We start from the raw sequence: 20,264 nt of genomic DNA, 5'->3' as shown, positions 1-20,264 counted from the left end.
TAGAAAATGGGTGAGACGTGAGTGAAGATTTGGGAAAAGAAAGAGATTCCATGCAGGGATGAGTCACGTTTTTTGAATATTCGATTAGTTTATTTAATTATAGAATATCGAATAGGTTGTGCGATTATTCTTTAAAATAAACTCCATGTTTTCTGTGCTGATGCGGTGGTGACGCGTTCATGTAACCAGAGGGTGACGATTATGAATGTGTCAAATATATCAATGAGACATTTTAATGGAATAACTAATGGAATAATATTGTTAAATTTGCTGATAATCGGGTGACCAGATCGCAAACCAGAATTTAAAGCCGACAAAGCTATGGGTTCACGCCATAGACAGTATAGCTATATAAACGGGTTCACGCACAACTCTCTCATTCGTCGTGACGTTATAACATTTCGTCTAGTCTCGTTTTGGTCAACGAAAATGAAGAGACATTTGAGCATAGTTTTTATTTTGTTAAACCACATTTAGTCTCGTTTTTATTCGTCAACGATATTGCATTATACATTTATTTTAGTCATCGTCACATGACCAGCATTTACGTTGCCTCTCGTCTCGTTTTCGTCAGGTGATAAAGGTTCGTTGACGACAATATTTCGTCATAATTTTCGTTGACGAAAGCAACACTAGTGTGAACTCATTTCAGGGGGCGTTTACCTTATTTTGCATATCACCTCAGCACATTATCTTATGAATAGCGCGCTCTGCGAGTGGGTGTGAACTCATTTCAGGGGGCGTTTACCTTATTTTGCATATCACCTCAGCGCATTATCTTATGAATAGCGCGCTCTGCGAGAGGGTGTGAACTCATTACAGCTAATTAGATGAGACGGGAGAAACTGTACTTCTCTTTAGTTTCATACAGATTACATTGCAGGAGAATATTTGTTTTGAATGTGAACTGTTTTATTTAAAAGTAGAAATTTAAAGCTTTCTTTAGACGCATGTTTCATGGTTGTGTGATAAGTATTCGCTGAGTTGCAGTTCATTTTCCAGACTTGTTTCAGAAAGATTTTTGCGGAAACAGAGTGAGCTGAAAGCGCACCCTGTTTATTTTATTTATTTAAAAATAAAAACAAGGTTTTGATGTTAATGTGAGTGTACACAAAAAAAGAAGACCCTCTATAGTTTATAATCATGTATTTATTTTATTTATATGACCATAAATGACGGATTTTTTTAAGTTTATGTTGCTGCTATGTGAAAAAAATCCAGCAAAACGCGTCGGTGCGTTTCTCGACCTCAGAGGGTTAAAATCACCACCTACAATAACATGCGAATCAGTAAAATCAGACAGTAAATTAAATATTTTAGTAAAGAAAGTAGGGTCATCAAAGTTAGGTATATATACAGTAAGAAATGTAACATGAAATTAATAAATGTAACCAGTTACTAAAATATATCGACCGTTTGGATCACTCAAAGTGGACACATGTCTAAAAGGAACTGTCTTACGGATAAAAATTGCAACACCTCTTGCCTTGCTAGAGAACGTGGACTGAAAGATATGGCCAACCCAGCTGCATTTAAGCATCTTCTCTCTCGTGGGCCTAATATGGGTCTCCTGTAAGTAGAACACATCAGCGGACAGAGATTTCAAATGTGAAAATACTTTAGCTCGCTTGATTACATGACCCAGGCCACGCACGTTCCAGCTGGTAAAAGTGATGCCGCTGCCCTTTGAAGGTAAACTAGGATTCATACAAAAGTTGAGAATAAACAATGTACAAGCCTGGCGCCCTTTCAAAACAATTAATGGTAAAAAAATGTAATAAAAACAACTCTCGGAAAAAGAACATTACCCCCCAACCCCCGTCCCACTTTCCCAAACAAAGTGAGAACACGCATCCCAAAAACTCACTGAGGGGTTGCCGGACCATCGGAACAGTGAAACTATAGCTAGAAAGCCCTAGCTCCCTCCCCAATCACTTGAACAAGCTATGAACAAAGGAAACGGTCACATAAATGTCCCAGTCTGAGTAACGGTAGCTGTTGAATAAAAGTCACATACCAGAGCACGTTATGCCAGCATACATGTAGGCAATAAATGCTTTTCAAGACAGTGTCTCGATTAAGGCCTCAGTCTCCTCGGGCAAGGAAAACACCTTGTCAGTGGTACCATGAGTGACGCGCAGCCTTGCCGGATAAATGAAGCCACTTCTCACACCGGCTTCTCGGAGATGCTTCCTGACATCATTGAATGCCTGTCGCTGCTTCATTATTTCAGCTGGAAGATCGGGAAAAATGTGTATCGGCCTGCCCTTGTAGCGCAGAGGAAACTGTTGATGAGCCAGTTGAAGTATTTTTTCCTTTATTTGAAAGTGATGAATCCGGGCTATCATCACACAATGTGATGATAGAAAGTCCAGAAAGTTGCCTCCCCAGACGATGAGCTCGATCCACTTCCAACGGCTTCGAGAAGTTGCTAGAATCCAGCAGGTCTGGAATAAACTTCGTCAGAAATTCCGTGGGGCGCCCATTCTCTATCTTTTCAGGTAAGCCGAAAATTGTAATGTTTTGCCAATTTTAATGTTTTTTTTAAAGTAATGCCGGTGGGGAAAAAACAAAGAGAAATTAAAACAATGACCGAATAATTGGAAATATGGAGAGGAGCTCAGCAGAACACGTCTACTCCATGCGGTACTCAATAGCGCCCCCGTCTCCCAAAGCATCATTGACGCAGCACAAGTTCCCTCGGAAGGGAACTATAGAACTATCAAAAGGAAATTATCAAACAAGGAAAACTAAATCTATCGCTGACTGACAAGAACTGTGAGAAACACACACAATGAACGCAACGAACCAGCAAAAACATAGAAAGGAACACAATATAAATGGAGCAGAGCACATGAGGATCAGGTGAACACAACCAGACCAACGAGGACTAGACAAGGAATAAACAAGGGGGCGTGGTAACAGGAAACAAAGAGGCGGGACTAGAAGAGTACAAGGCAAACACAAACAAAGCCATGAGCAAAACAGACAAGACTGTCAGAGCAGGACCATGACACCAATGTTCAAAAGTGGTAAAGCTTCTCTTTCTGAAGAACTGAAATAAATTGAGCTTTTCCATCATCTCTACGTTTGCGTATAATTTCACAGATCTTTCTCATGCCGTCCTGACTGGTTAAACTCTGTGTGATTTCTGAATATTGTTCCTCATGAATTAGTTCTTGCTGACACAGTTTATCTGCAATGATCTGGGCATTTCTAACCCCCTGAATGAGATCTGGCCAATGCTCATCAAAATATCTTGCTTTATCTGCCTCACTATTCAGACATGGCTCGTCTCTCTTAGGATGAATCAGATCACTATTCAGATGCTGCCCGTTTCTCTCAAGGTAATTTTTCTTAATTGTTGCAGTCCAGACAATCTTCTTATCCTCTTCTCTGATAAGAGTCATTTGAAGATCATTTTCCAGACTTGTGTTGACCCTGAAGAAGTTTGGGGGAGTTTCTCTTCTGAGTGTGATCCCTTCTTCGGGTTGGATAGTGGAGGCACCAGGAACGTCAAGAATGTGTGGTGTGTTCATTCGAAATGGCCTGTCAGGTCTGGGAAGCCTGATGATGCATGATGAAAATGATTTTTCAGTTTCCTCAACTTTTTTTCTTGCACAGTCATCAACTGGAAAAAAGTAGAGATGTAGAATGAGAGGATCTTTAGAACACATGTAGAGAAGAAGATCACAGTGTTCGTCCCATCCCATTATCCAACTTATAATTAATGTTTTCAGAGAGAAGGATGGTTGGACAATCTTAGCATGGAATCGGGTCAACTGCACAGGTTCTGTGGTTATTCCCTCGTCTTTTACGGTGAGGACTTTCACAGCATCTTTGAGAGAGGGGTCAGACTCTACTAAACAGGCGTAATGGGGCAGATGAACTTCCTCCAGTTTCCCTGAGATCACCGTCACGTCAATCACTGGACCGATCCGGATGCACTGCAGCCTCTCCAGCTCTGCGTTGAGGAAGAGTCCGTCTACGGTACAGTACTGAAGGGTGACGACACAGTCACAGACCCATCGCATTCTGGTCCTGACACACTCGTAACGGCCTGGGTCAGTGCTGACCCTGAACTTTGACCCTCCTTCATCTGTACAGGCCGACGGCTCAATCTGAAGCCACTGATCAGAATCAGCTATATGGACACAAGACTGACAGTTCAGCAGCGGGTGAATATTGAGCACAGACGGTTTGGGCTCAGAGAACCTGTGAAGAACCAGAAGAAGGCAGAATGAAAGAGTCAGATGGTTTTTATGCACAAACAGGGTACAATGAATAATCTAATAAATTAAACTCGCCTGTGACTTTAACTACGTTAGTTAGCATGAACAAACAATGAAAAAAAAAAAAAACCCACTAAATTGTTTATTAATCTCAGTTAATGTTATTTTCAATGTTTATTAATACATTATTAAATCAAAACTTGAGGTTGAATTTTATATTAAGTAACGTTAACAAATGCAGTTAATGCATTAATGAATGTTAATTAATGGAACCTTATTGTACAGTGTTACCAACAATTCAAAACCAACAACATACAAACCTTCTACTATAAAACAAACTATTTGACAGGCAGTTTGACAGAGAGAAAGTATAAAGCTAGTATATAATGCTGCGACTGACACCTGTGATGTCACTCACTAATAACAAACAATCAAATATAACAAACACATATATTTATAAATACATTTTTAAATATATCCTATATAGTTTACTAATACAATAGTTTCTAAACAAATATAGTTTAATGAGAGTTTATTTCGCACATAATTGTCGTTATTTTTATGTATGCTCTACATGAACTCTATATTCTCCATCAATAAGCTCAAGTTGAATAATGTCTCAAGTATTCTATAAATATGTGTTTTTAACTGTGGATATTTTCACAGAGGTTGCCAGACAAAGACCAGCAAGCAGTCTGGGGTGGACAGAAACGTTAATTATCCAAACATAATAAATGAGTTTGACTATAAAGAACTGGACTGTTTTACTGCTTACAACACAACTGTCTACAGTTAATTGTGCTTGATTGTAATTGAGGGAGTACTGGATACTGAGTTAATTTGACTATTTCTGTCTTATTCCTCGTCTGCAGGAATATCAATAGAAAGGAAGCTCAAACTACAGCTAGAAAATTACAGAAAATGAATAGCAAATTACAGTTTAGAGATCATGTGGGATCAGGAGCTTTTGAGAAATACCAGTAAATCAGTCTAAGTCAGAGACATCACAACTCTGACACTGAATGAAAAAATAATTTTAGCTCAAAACTAACTAAAATGAAAAATAAATTGTTTATAGTCCCTGCACAGAAGAGACTTGGTGTCGTTTACAAATAAAGGAATATATATATATATGCAGTATTGCAATATATGTAGTATTGCAGTATATACAATATATATTATTAGTATTGGCCAAAATACAGTATGTTGAAAAATATCAGCATATAGTATCAGCAAAAATCCAATATGGTGCATCTCTAGTGTTTAGTGATGTATGAAGAACAGAGGATTGAACTATTAGTCACAGCCTGGAAAAATCCTTCACTAAGACACAGTATATTTCACTCACCCGGATGTGTGTGTATCACTGTTGTTTCTCAGAGGACGCTGTTTAATGTCACACAGAGACACTGAAGAATCAGGAGTAATAACCCCAAATCCAGCATAGAGGGGTTCAGTGAATGTGGTGTTGAATGTGTGTAAGCATGTGAGTGTGTGTGTGTCAGAGACGATGTAGAAGGACAGAGTGCCGGCCGACACATACACTCCTGCTCTCTTAGAGGATGAACAGACATCAGGTATATCAGTGGTGATATTATTGTGATGGACAGAGAAACTGTTTTTATGGTTTTCATGGTAGAACAGACTCCAGGATTTGTCACTGGATACAAACCAAGAGTCATGCTTTCCTTTCCTGCTGATTCCTTTATATGTCACTGATATAACAACATAATCTCCCACCCATTCAGCCTCCCAGTAACAGCGTCCAGTCAAACTCTCTCCACACAGAACCTGAGGAGAACCATCAAATCTCTCTGGATGATCAGGATACGACTGATGCTCTTTCACACCCGTCACCTTCCTGTTCTCCTCAGACAGAATGAGACGAGTGTTTGCTGTGTTTGGATCCAGTGTGAGATCAACGGCATCTGAACACAAGAAGAGAGAAGCGTTTCACTAAATGAGACAAATCAACATCAAATCACTAAATGATTGTGTGTGTAGACCTACATTTGTGTATTCCTGCTGTAATTCTGAACTCTCCACAATGATCCACACTATAACACAAACATGATTCATATTAATTTTCTATAGGAAAGACAAGAAAGAAACACACACACACACACACAATCTGCTCTGTGACTAGGGTTGCCATCTGTCCCGTACAATACAAGACTGTCCCGTATTTACAGGTAAAATGATGCTTTCTGTATCAAATCAATAAGGGTTTGTCGGATTTGTCCCGTAGGCCCACACAGTTTAATAAACACATAAGGATTTTGCAGTGTGGATAATATTAATAGCAAATATAATGAAATCAATTTCACAATAAGTAGAAGACAAGCTCATTTGCGCATTAATGCATTTTAGCATCTTTGTTTCCATAGCGACGGAGTCTCGAGAACATGCGCGGTTTGCTGAAAACATGTCGGGCTCAGGTCCACCCTTTGAACGCAAGAGTCTCTCCAGATTTAGGGCTGAATGGGGAAAAAGGAATCAATGGGTCTGTCCAGTAACTAATGATGAACTGCACACTTTGCAGAGAAGCATTTCATTTGATCAGTCTGATTTAAAGCACATTCATGCTTCTAAAGGTAGTATAGGCCTATTGTTATTTTATATTATTTGGATAATCTATTGGTATAATATTTCACACATTATCAGAGCTTGGAAGACAGATAATTATTATAATTTAGACATTAGTTCGATTAATAATAGATTATACAGGTTAAACTCGAAAAATTTGAATATCCTGCAAAAGTTAATTTATTTCGGTAATTCAACTTAAAAGGTGAAACTAATATATTATATAGACTCCTTAGATGCAAAGTGAGATATTTCAAGCCTTTATTTGTTATAATTTTGATGATTATGGCTTACAGCTTATGAAACCCACGAAATCAAAATCCCAGAAAATTAGAATATTGTGAAAAGGTTCAGTATTGTAGGCTCAAAGTGTCACACTCTAATCAGCTAATTAGTCCAAAACACATGCAAAGGGTTCCTGCAGTCTGGTTCAGTAGAATTCACAATCATGGGGAAGACTGCTGACCTGACAGTTGTGCAGAAACCCATCATTGACACCCTCCACAAGGAGGGAAAGCTTCAAAAGGTAATTGCAAAAGAAGTTGGATGTTCTCAAAGTGCTGTATCAAAGCACATTAATAGAAAGTTAAGTGGAAGGGAAAAGTGTGGAAGAAAAAGGTGCACAAGCAGCAGGGATGACCACAGCCTGGAGAGGATTGTCAGGAAAAGGCCATTAAAATGCTGGACATGGGTTTCAAATATCGTATTCCTCCTGAACAACAAACAACGTCAGAAGCGTCTTACCTGGATTTTACCTGGTGCCCCATGCATCACAGCCTATTTCACCCCGTCATTGTGTTCATGATGATACATATATATATATATATATATATATATATATATACACACACACACACACACATTACAGCCTAAACACAAATAGCAAGAGCAAATAATTGCCTAATATTAACTCTAATTTGGTGCTGCAATGATTTGCACATCGCAACGATAACGTACTCGGTTACTAACGTAACCTCGGTTCTCTCTAGAAGAGGGAACGAGTACTGCGTAAGATATCTTACGCTAGGGGAAAATCCTTTTCCGCGAGATATTGAAGCCAAAAATTATCCTTAATTTTGTAATAATGCAAAACGCGTTGCAGCAGCAATGCAGACATAGGCGAGACAGCTCGCGCGCCTATTGGCTGCTCTGCGGCAACTGCAGCAGCCTATCGAGCGAGGCCTGGCGTGACGTCAGACCCAATCAGGGCACTTCGCGCCCGCTGCGTCACGTCCCGCCGAAATGGGCGTGGTCTAGGCCTATAAATATCGCTCGCAGGCAGCTATTATCTGGTTTTTCATCATCGAAGCAACCAGAGCGTGTGCATGCACGGCAAGATACGCAGTACTCGTTCCCTCTTCTAGAGAGAACCGAGGTTACGTTAGTAACCGAGTACGTTCTCTTACGAGAGGTCTCTCGTACTGCGTAAGATATCTTACGCTAGGGGACCCAATGTAAAACGCCGTGCATGCTGAGATCTGACACCAAAGACCCAAGGGCGAAAGCCCGGGGTACATATAGTGCACAATCACTCAGTGAACTCACAGAGAGTCCGGAAAGAAGGAGGGGTGCAGCCTCACTTTTCCACATAAAGTAGCGTCGATGGGACGCGAATTTCATCATACAGACAGGGCGGGGTACGGCCTGAACTGATGGGGAAAAATGTGGGTCTTACACAGTTTGCCCAGCTTTAAACTGTCGAACATTGAGCTGTGCTCAGCAAACGCAGCATTCTGAGCTGAACGCATCAGGTCAGATAATACTGGTAGTTTAGACCGACAGCAGCCTGGCCTGCAGGGCGGGAACCTCTAGGTTATAAAACCTTATAAATGTAGACGGGGAGGCCCAGCCTGCCGCCATACAAATATCTTGCAAGGCAATCCCACTTGACCAGGCCCACGAAGAGGCCATGCCTCTCGTGGAATGCGCTCTGACACCCAAAGGGCACTGCATGCCCTTGGAGGCGTATGCCAGCGCTATAGCATCAACTATCCATCTGGATAGGCTCTGTTTCGACGCGGCTAGTCCCTTAGAACGTCCGCTAAACGAAACAAAGAGCTGTTCCGTCTGTCTGAAAACAGACGAGCGAGACACATAAGCTCGTAATGCCCTGACTGGGCAAAGGAGGCTCAGTCAGGGCTCTTTCCTCATCAGGGACCGGTAGGGCTGACAGAGAGATAATCTGCGCCCTAAACGGTGTGTTGAGGGATTTTGGAACATAACCGTGCTTAGGTTTGAGTATAACTTTTGAGTCATTGGGCCCAAACTCCATGCACGCCGCGCTCACAGAGAGCGCGTGCAGATCCCCTATGCGCTTCACTGAAGCGAGAGCCAGCAAAAACACCGTTTTGAAAGACAGGTGTTTCAAATCGATTGACTGTAAAGGCTCAAATGGCGCACCTTTCATGGCTTCCAGAACCGTAGAAAGGTCCCATACGGGGACTGAGGGAGGTCTGGGAGGATTCAGTCTCTTAGCTCCTCTAAGGAAGCGGATGACTAAATCTTTCCTTCCTATTGACTGACCAAGCGTTGTTTCTGAGAACGCTGCTATAGCCGCCACATAAACTTTGAGCGTGGAGGGGGCCCTGCCCCCATCCAACAGCTCTTGTAGGAAGAAAAACACCTCCGTCACATCACAGTTTGTGGGTGACACACCACGGGCTGTGCACCAGCCCGAAAACACTGACCATTTCGAAGAATAGAGTCGTCTTGTAGACGGAGCTCTAGCCTGCGTGATCGTGTTTAATACTCCTTTAGGGAGTCCAACATGTACCCGTTGATGGCCCAGACATGAAGGGACCATAGTTCCGGGTGAGGATGCCAGATCGAGCCGCGGGCCTGTGAGAGGAGATCTCTCCTCACTGGTACTGGCCACGGGGCAGTACTTGCTAACTGCATCACGGCTGGGAACCAAGGTTGGTTTTTCCAGAACGGTGCTACCAGCAGTACTGAGCATCCTTCTTCCCTGAACCGCTCTATCACCTGAGGCAGGAGAGAGACGGGGGGAAAAGCATAGAGCGGGCGGCGGGGCCACACATGGGCCAGCGCGCTCCTGCTCTTGGAGAAAAATTCTTGACAGTGAGCGTTTTCTTGAGACGCAAACAGGTCCACTTCCGCTCTGCCGAATTTCTTCCACAGCAGTTGGACTGTCTGTGGGTGTAGAGACCATTCGCCTGCCGGAACATTGTTCCTGAACAGTCTGTCTGGTCCTATATTCATGATCCCTGGCACGTGCGCTGCTCTGAGCGAGCGCAGGTTGCACTGAGCCCATACCAGGAGGCGTTCTGCCAGCCTGTACAGTTTCTCGGATCTGATGCCGCCCTGGCGATTTATGTAGGACACCACAGACATGTTGTCCGAACGGACCAAGACGTGGTGACCTTTTATTTGGGGACAAAAACGCGTCAGCGCGTTGTCTACTGCCAGCATTTCGAGGCAGTTTATGTGCAGGAGCTTCTCCCGTTCTGACCACTGGCCGAAGAACGGTCTGCCCTCGAGCAGCGCTCCCCATCCCGAGGTGGACGCGTCCGTGGACACCACTTTCACCCTCGAGGAAGTCCCCAGGCTTACACCTGATTGGTACCAGTCGTTCGCTTTCCAGGGTTTCAGAGCTGTAACGCATTTCTGATTGACCCTGAGGCGAAGCAAACCGGGTGCCCACGCTTCGCGTGGGACTCGCGCTTTCAGCCAAAACTGCAGCGGGCGCATGCGGAGCAGACCCAGCTGGAGGACTGACGATGCTGAGGCCATGAGACCTAGCATCTTCTGAAATCTCTTGAGCGGGACAGACGCGCCGCAGCGAAAAGAGTTCGCTGTGCGTCGAATGTCTACCGCGCGTTGTGGTGATAGTCGCGCTATCATGGATAGTGAGTCCAGTTCTGTGCCCAGGAAAGATATTTTCTGACTGGGTGACAGGGAGCTCTTCGCCCAATTGACACTCAGACCCAAATCCTCGAGGTGATCGAGTAAAATGGTCGTGTGTTCTATGAGCACTGCGCGAGATTGCGCTAGAATCAGCCAATCGTCCAAATAGTTCAGCACTCGCATGCCTCTCATTCTGAGGGGTGCGAGCGCCGCATCCATGCACTTCGTAAATGTACGGGGTGCTAGGGACAAACCGAACGGCAGGACTGTGTACTGATATGCTTGGCCCTCGAAGGCGAATCTCAAATATCGCCTGTGACGTGACGCTATCTGTATTTGAAAATGCGCGTCTCTCAGATCTATTGACACAAACCAATCTCCTTGGCGAATCTGCACAAGGATTTGCCTGGTCGTGAGCATCCTGAACTGTCGCTTCACAAGCACTTTGTTCAGTTGCCTTAGATCTAGTATGGGTCTGAGACCCCCGTCTTTTTTCGGTACCAGGAAGTATCTGCTGTATAGCCCTCCCTCGCTCTGATCTTGAGAGAGAGGTTCTATGGCCCCTTTGCTCAATAGTTTCGTCACTTCGGCTCGAAGTAGATGTGCTACTTCTGTTTTTACCGTGGTCTCGACGCGCGCCACATAGCGGCGAGGGCGTCGGCGAAACTGCAGCGAATAGCCTCTTTCTATAATGTTCAGCACCCACTTCGAAAACCCCGGGTAGCTTTGCATGGATAGCTAGGGGTCGAATACGAAGCGCGCTCCGCTCGCTCAGCGATGGAGAAGCTTCGGTGTGCTGTAACACAAGCGTGTCGCTCGTGACATTTGAGGCATGGGGCGCGCTGATGACAGCGGGCAGATTGCCCGCGCTCGACTCCTCTGCGGTGGTTAACCGCGAGGGGGAGGGCTGGGCGGTTCCCGTGGGAACTGTCATGTCTATGTGTGGATGTGGGCGCGGGACAGCGGGCACATTTATCACACCGAAAGCATCGTTTGCTTGCGTGAAGCGAGTGCACGTTGGTTTCGTTTTTACAGAAACCGTGAGACATGCATAACGTGGTGTTAGTGGGCACATTCACCATGTTTGAAGCGCAATCGGTCTGAGCCGATTCATGTGCGCGAGCCCTGTGTGACGGGCTGTGCTTGTGTGTAGAGATGGGCACTGGGCAGTGGGCATTCTTCTTACACATAAAGCACCATCGGCCGTGGCCGGGACACCAGAAAAAATTTACACTTATGGGATTTATCTGGGTAGCCGTAAAAACGGCGTTTGTGTGCAGGCAAGCGGGTGACAGAACCGACTTGTTTACTGCAGGATACACTGGAACAGTCACATTTACTGGAACTGAACGAGCGAGAAGTTGCCATAGAAACAGAGAGCGTCAACATGCTGGCGTTTATTGCAGGCCTGCGTGCATTACAACAGGCTTGTTCACTGCAATATTGACATTTCCAGTCGCCTGAATTCCAGAGGGGAATGGGAAATGTATAGGAAAAAGGAGGTTGGTCCGTCCGCAGCGGGACCAGAAAAACTCCCTTTTTTCCTTACGCCAGTGACGCACAGAACACCATAGAAACGATGTTTGGGTGCAGGCGAGCGGGTTGTACAACGCGCTCGTTAGCTGCAAAATACACATCTGCAGTCGCCTTTTCAGGGAACTGACAGAGCGAGCATTGACGGCATAAGAGAGCGTCAACGTGCTGGCGTTTGTTTGCAGGCATGCGTGTATTACAACAGGCTTGCTCACTGCAATACTGACATTTCCAGTCGCCCGAACTTCAGAGGGGAATGAGAAATGTACGAGAAAGAGGAGGTCGGTCCGTCCGCGGGGGGACCAGAAAACGCTCTTTTCTCCTTTCGCCAGTGACGCACGGAAACCATAGAAACGGTGTTTGGGTGCAGGCGAGCGGGTTGTGCAACGCGCTCGTTGGCTGCAAAATGCACGTCTGCAGTCGCTTTTCAGGGAACTGACAGAGCGAAGCATTGATATTTCCAGTCGCATGATCAGGGAACTGGGAATATGTATGAGAAATTGAAGGTCAGTCCATCCTCAGAGGGACTAAAAACACACCTTTCTCCTTTCGCCGGTGAGTGACGCATGAATGGGGCGCAGAAGGCAGGGTAGCTTTCTTATAACGTAAAGAAAAACTAACCCCGACCGTCCGCTTCCAGCCTCCCTTGTGAGCGGCGCAGTTTGCGCGGCTTGAACAGAGGGAGAGAGAAAGCTAGCCCCGTGACCGCCCGCTCCTGACATCCTCTGTGAGCGGCGCGGTGTGCGCGGCTCGAACAGAGGGAGAACAGGTATCGTCCCCCAAGCAGGCAAGGCAAGCGGGCGAACCGGCAAGCTTTGCGGGTTGGGGGGGGGGGCGGAGGAGCAGTCTCGGAGAAGGATGCCAGGTGAGTCCTCAGAGTCACCATAGGCAGTACCTAACTCGCAGTGAGGGCAGTCGCCGTCAGCGAGTGCGAGAGCTGCGTGATCAGGAAAAGGGGCGTCTTGAAAAAGACGCCCAGCTCTTTTAGTGCAATGGGAGTGTGTGTCGCGGCGGCGAGCACACACACATACATAAACACAGTAGCAGAGAAAGGATATAATGCCGGAAAGCGCAGCAGGAAGGCAAGGAAGGCGGCGCGGCCAGCGACTTCAGTGACTCGTCCCGCTGAAGGTGCTCTCTTTCAGACGGCGCGGCTTCTTATCCAGCTCCAGCGATGCGTGTGCTTCGCTTGAAGGATGAAAAATCAGATAATAGCTGCCTGCGAGCGATATTTATAGGCCTAGACCACGCCCATTTCGGCGGGACGTGACGCAGCGGGCGCGAAGTGCCCTGATTGGGTCTGACGTCACGCCAGGCCTCGCTCGATAGGCTGCTGCAGTTGCCGCAGAGCAGCCAATAGGCGCGCGAGCTGTCTCGCCTATGTCTGCATTGCTGCTGCAACGCGTTTTGCATTATTACAAAATTAAGGATAATTTTTGGCTTCAATATCTCGCGGAAAAGGATTTTCCCCTAGCGTAAGATATCTTACGCAGTACGAGAGACCTCTCGTAAGAGAACCAACCTCCTCATCTGAGCTGCTTCAGCACTCAAACATGTCAAAATGTTTGAGATGACTGATCAAAGCAGGCGGGATTTATGTTCATGGAAACGCAAGCCGAGCATGAATTCCAGCGCAACGATCATACAGATCATACAGTTAACGATCATACAGCTCGAGATAAGGCCCAAGTAGCTTAACTAACAGCTGTTTTATGATAGAAGTTACGACCGACCGACAGAAATAATCAGTTTCCAAAGACTGTTGCCTATCAATCAAAGCTCAGTTTGGGAAGAGGAGATTTATAGGTCAAGATAAAGAGACTGAGTAAAGAAGAAAGAAAGAAGGTGATTGCAGAAGAGCAGGTATTGCATTAATGTGCCCAGAATTAGATTAGATTGCCAAAGACAGTGGAAACTATAAGCTCAATTTAACAAGACAATCACTTTTTCTTTTCTTTTTTTTTTTGTTTAATATATTTGTAGAATGTGTTTCGAATATTTCACCAGTATCAGTACTGGGAGTTTTTTCTGTTTGTATCACTCTGTTTGTCTGTGTTTGCGCAACTTGCATCATTAAGTCAGTAGGTGGCGACAAGTGACTGTCTTGATGAGTGAGCAATTGAACCATTACATGAACAGATTAGTCCAAAAACATTGATTAATTTAGGAAAGACAAAGTAGCTGAAACTGATCTTTGATGTTCATACAAATTGCTCAAATGACTCTGGACACAGAAGGATAGCATTTTTTAGGGGTTCAAGCACGAAGTGCTGAAACCCTATTGTAATTGTAAGGATTTTTATTATTTTTCTTCCGCCGTAAAACTGATCGTGTAGCCCAAACCGTAAATGCTGGAGTCTTGAAACTTGGCCAAATGGTAGTCCTCAATTTGGGGAGAACCTATCAAAGTATGACCCCGATTGGCCAATAGGTGGCACTACAGCAAGCAAAAGTATGAAATTGCTCATAACTCCTAGACGGTTTGTCCTAGACTCAAGTGTCTTATATCACTGTGATCATTGGCTCAAGTCGGACATAACGTATATCTTCGATTTTAGTTCCGGCAGGAAAAAATTTCTGCCATCTTGAATTTTGTCCAAAACCTACTTTTGCGAACTAGTCCCAGGTTTTTCGCCCGATCGGTACCAAACCAGTGCAGAAAGATTCTCTGAAGACTGAATATCAATAATTATCGAAAAAAGTTGAAATTTCGATTCACGGTCGCTAAGGGGCGCCAAAACGTATGCTGTGGGCGGAGCCTATTTTACTAAAATTGCTATAACTCAAGAAGTAAATGAGATATCTTCACCAAACTCGGTACACATATGTAGGAGTTCAATTTTGAAAGACGTCTTTTCAGCGGTCATTAAACGTTCAAATGTTTTCTGGGTACACTGTTTCTTTTCCTTTTTTTTTTTTTTTTTTGCATTTATTTATTTATTTTGCATTTATATTTATACTAAATGTTTGGGCTACTGTTTTTGATAACACATACAATAGGTTTATAACCAACAGTTTATTTTTACTGTGGTAGTGAAGAACCATGCATGGTTTTACCTGGGTTACCATTATCTACAAATGTATGATGTCTACTATGGAAGAACAATGGTACATTTTAATGAGCAAATAAAAAACAGAAGCAAGGGCTGTTCAGTTACAACTCAGTTGCTATAACGATTTGGTTTTGTTTCATGTTCTTGGTTCATGTCTGTCATGTGATCCCCTGTTCTAGTCATGTGATCCTGCCATGTGTTCTGTGTTGTCATGTTGTCATTAGTTTATTGTTTCATTGTTCACAGGTGTCCCTTGTCATTAGTCCTTGTGTATTTAAGCCCTCATGTTTGCCATGTGTCTTTGTGAAGTACTGTTTCCTGTACCCACCGTTTCATGTCCATGTTTTTGAGTGCATGACATGACATGACATGACATGCCACGCCACGCCACGCCACGCTTTTGTTTTCTGTTTGATCACATTTTGTAAATAAACTGCACTTGGGTTCTGTACAAAATTGCATCCAGTGGACATCGTTACAGTTGCACTGTCAGAATATTTAAAAATGAGGGTTTTACACTTTTTACAGATGTAGTTTATTTAATGTACATTTGTATCCCGACTTCAACTTAATGGGCCCTATCTTGCACCCAGCGCAATTGACTTTGTACAGCGACGCATGTATCATTCCTATTTTCACCCGCGCAAAGCAGACTTTTCCCTCCACAGAAGCACGTCGGTTAACTAAGAAATACACTTGCGCTCCCGGGGGCGGTTCAGTGCAAAGAGGAGGCGTGTTCCGGCGCAAACGTTCCCTCATGCTATTTTACAGGTTTAGAAAACAATTCCGCCACTGACCGAAAAAAACTAGTTTAAAGTCAGTGGCGCGTTGCGCATGTTATTCATATGCTATTTTAAGGGTGCATGCTTGGCCATAATCAATGTAGCGTGTGCACAACGCACATACACTTTGATTCTCTCATCTACACAGAAGCAGCAGTTTTCATTTTTGCAAATCATACATTATTACGATAGATAGATAGATAGATAGATAGATAGATAGATAGATAGATAGATAGATAGTTTATTATAAAAGCATACATCTAGCTTACACATTTACCCAAATTATCACACGCCTGTTTAACCGAAGTTAATTTGGATATGTTTCTCCATCCCCAACGTCATTTCTCTGTGTTTTACGGCCCTGACGAGAACGTCGGTTTCCTCGGCTGTGAACTGCTGCCGGCGCGCGCCTGGCAAATCCGCCGTTATAATAGGAATCCGCTATAGAACAAGTGCACCTGCTCTTAAAGGGAATGTGAGATGACGCTCTGATTGGTTTATTTCACGTTACACCCAAATCATACCTATGAATAATGAAGCTACTTCAGACCAACCCATTTTAGATTTGCGTCGGGCGCGAGAGTCATTTATCCCGCCGGTATAATAGCAACAGCGCTCACCGAGACCCGCCCACAAAGTTACTTGCGTTTCGCGCTTGATACTTGCGTTTCAGATCGTTAAAATAGGGCCCTTTGTTTTACTGTCGATTTCCATGATGAGAAAGAATCAAACACTTGTTGCCATGGTAGCAAATGACTCCTAAAATTTTGTAGTTCGAACGACATTCCCCCTTCACTGCCAGAGGTCCAGAATTATAAACCAGATATGAGGTCACTGAGGTCTGTATCTCAGTATTTGTCCGAGGTGTATATAATAAATGTTGTGAAATAACTGCTTAAAATAGTATTAACACTACTTTAGTGCAGCAAAGATATTGCACAGCACCAAGAACTTCTCATCTGAGCTGTCATTTGTCTGTCACCGCTCGTCAATGTCTGAATATTTTAGATGACCAATCAAATCAAAGTAGGTGGGCTTTATCTTCACAGAAGCTGCTGAGCGTGAATTCCAGTTAACGGTCATAAAATGTGAGTTAAGATGTACACTACCAGTCAAATGTTTTACATCTGTTTTTATGTTTTTAGAAGAAGTCTCTTCTGTTCACCAAGGCTGCATTTGTTAGATAAAAAAACAACAACAACAACAAAAACAGTAATATTGTGAAATATTATTACAATTTAAAACAGCTGTTTACTATGTGAATGTGATCAAAGCTGAATTTTCAGCATCAGTAGGGTAGAGTGGGGCACAACGTAACTCAGGGTTAGTTGTAACACACTTGTTTTAAATACTTCCACATATGCTAGCATGACAAAACTTGTATATTTTCTAGTTGCCATATCAAATATATGCCAAAATGTATTTTTTTCGGAATATATCAATAGACAAAAGTACATTTCTTACTTAAGTTAATTTTTCATCTCTTTTTTTTTTTTGTGTTTATTTAAAATGAGACAAATATGATATTATTTTAATCTCCAATATGGTATTTAACGGTTGGTATAGTTCTTTAATGCTTCTCTTACTAGCAGAAGACACTAGCAGGGTTTAAATCTCAGTTGTGCAGGTGGGGCATGTTGTCACACTGCGTTACAATGAGCCCCTATTATAAATATGCTATTCTATTCTATACTTTTATGAATTATATTGAGAAAACATGAGAAAAAGGTGAATAAAGAATGAGAGTCAATGTTCAGAAATGACTAATTATTAATATGTTTTGAACTCTGTTCTGTGTCTCTGTTCAGTGTCACATGATCCTTTAGAAATCATTATAATATGATGATTTGATGCTCAAGAAACATTTTTGATTATTTTCAGTGTTGAAAACAATTATTTACATTATTAATTCATGATTCTTTGATGAATAGAAAGTTCAAAAGAACATAACCGTATAATGTAACATTATACACTCCCGTTCCAAAGTTTGGGGTCATTAAGAATTTTTGGGGGGAATTAAATCAAATAAATCAATACTTTTATTCATCAAGGATGAATTAAATTGATCAAAAGTTACAGTAAATACATTTATAATGTTACAAAAGATTCTATTTAAAATAAATGCTGTTCTTTTGATCTTTCTATTCATCAAAGATTCCAACAAAAAAAAATACACAACTGTTTTCAACATTGATAATAAATGTTTTTTTGACCATCAAATCATCATATTAGAATGATTTCTGAAGGATCATGTGACACTGAAGACTGGACTAATGATGCTGAAAATTCAGCTTTGATCACAGAAATAAATTACATTTTAAAATATATTAAAATAGAAAACAGTTATTTTAAATTGTCATAATATTTGACAATATTACTGTTTTTATGTTGTTGTATTTTAAGCTTTATATTAATTCTTTGTGTTCCATATACACAAATTTCATTATATTCTGTGTAAAGATGAGATTTTAATATTTAAATGATACCATATATGTGGTGATAGTATCTCCAGAAACCTTAAAAAAAAATATATATATCATGGATTCGTTTACAAACAAGGCACAATTCGAGCAGGATTTTCAGAAAGATTGAAACTAAAAGACGATGCTGTGCCGACAAATTGGATCCGACAGTGATTTCGCACGACACAAGTGTGAGTAATGTTTTTATTATGTGGTCACTATTGCTTTAGTCATTATTACGGATTGTTCGAGTATTTATGGGTTTTAATTCTAATGCCTGATCTATGACCAGTGATTTCTGATATGCAATGATTCATGTAGGCCTACAGTCAGATGTTCTTTTTCTACATGTCAGTAAATCAAACCAGTGAACTTCAACTTCACAGTTTCTCTAAGTAGGATGAAAATAATCTGTTATTTAAACTGTGATTAAATATTCATTTTCTTCTATGTGGGCCTCTGACGTGAGATCACATAGTTGAATAAAGTCATTATTTTTGTTTAGTTTTTTCGCACAAAAAGTATTCTCGTCGCTTGATAAACTTATGGTTGAGCCACTTTAGTCACTTGGACTATTTTAAACATTGTCTTTTCTAACTTTCTGGGCCGGCAAGTTTCGATCCCATAGAAGCCTATGGAAGAGTGAGACCGCTCTCAGATTTCATAAAAAATATCTTAATTTGTATCCGAAGATGAACGGAAGTTTTACGGGGTTGGAACAACATGAGGGTGAGTGATTACTGACATAATTTTTATTTTGGGGTGAACTAACCCTTTAATGTACATTAACAAGGATTTGGTACAATTATAATACATTATAATGTTGCTTCTTATCCAGTGTGTGAAGTTCTGCAAACCACGCCCCTCTAGAAAGAGAGAGAGAGATGAGAGATTCATACCTGCGTCTGTTCAGCGTCTTTGTCTCAATTAACGATGAAGCTGTGAGTTTAATTACTACTAAATATCAATGTAACCCCCTTTTTGTTGCTAAATATAATGCAGCAATTCAGTAGTGAATCTATTTTATTAATAAAATTCGGGGGGGGGGGGGGGGGGGGGGGGGTCTCCTGGATATTTCTGTGTGTGTACGAGTGACGTATGTGTGTGCACATTAATATAGAACGGTGATTCAACTGACTTGGAACTACCTGTGCATTATACGTAGGGATGGGGCCGATCCGATCCAGTATCGGTATCGGGACCGATACCAGCGTAATTCACGTATCGGATTTTCCCGATCCAACCTGCGGAGATATCCGATATCCTTGAGTCATGTCTGCGCTTTAAAGTTGTCTGCTGAAATGACTCCAAAAGTGATTCCCGCCGGCTAGTCTGCTAGCTGGCTGCAAACTGCGGAATGGATTTCCTGAACGGAGGCGCGGCTCAATGAGACACAGAGTTATGAGACACGCCACCGCTCAGGAAATCCATTCCGCAGTTTGCGGCCGCTGTGTGGAAATACTTCACACTGGAAACACCGCAGAGCAAGACAGCAAAATGCAATGTTTGCAAAGCCGTAATTCAGAGCTCGTTGAAGCTCCCTCGCGTCGTACTACACAACGAATGCAATCAAACATTTAAAAAAGCACCACGTTACTGTGCGTTCACACCAAACGCGAATAGCGCGTCAAATTCGCGTCTGCCGCGTCTAGTTGGACGCTTGAATATTTTGAATCCATTCGCGCGCCCAGAGCGAAATTGACGCTCGTAAAAAGCAAAAGTTTGAAGCGAAATTGACGCGCTCTCTGAGGC

At 42.7% G+C, this 20,264-nt stretch overlaps 1 protein-coding gene across 1 annotated transcript in view; it reads right to left on the bottom strand.

The window, feature by feature from the left end:
• Positions 1-641: 641 nt before the first annotated feature.
• Positions 642-20,264, bottom strand: part of LOC309503298 (NACHT, LRR and PYD domains-containing protein 1 homolog) — a 60,631-nt gene continuing 41,008 nt past the window's right edge. The window contains exons 9-11 of the mRNA XM_082176033.1: positions 6,243-6,289; positions 5,581-6,160; positions 642-4,215 (exon numbers count right to left, since the gene is read on the bottom strand). Of these exons, the coding sequence (XP_082032159.1) occupies positions 3,024-4,215; positions 5,581-6,160; positions 6,243-6,289 (1,819 nt within the window). The 3' untranslated portion in view covers positions 642-3,023. The remainder of the gene's footprint in view (positions 4,216-5,580; positions 6,161-6,242; positions 6,290-20,264) is intronic.

The sequence above is a fragment of the Leuciscus leuciscus genome, assembly GCF_965113295.1.
Source record: "Leuciscus leuciscus genome assembly, chromosome: 7".
NCBI lineage: Eukaryota > Metazoa > Chordata > Actinopteri > Cypriniformes > Leuciscidae > Leuciscus > Leuciscus leuciscus.
The sequence above is the reverse complement of the archived record's forward strand: the minus strand, read 5'-3'. Positions and strand labels throughout refer to the sequence as shown.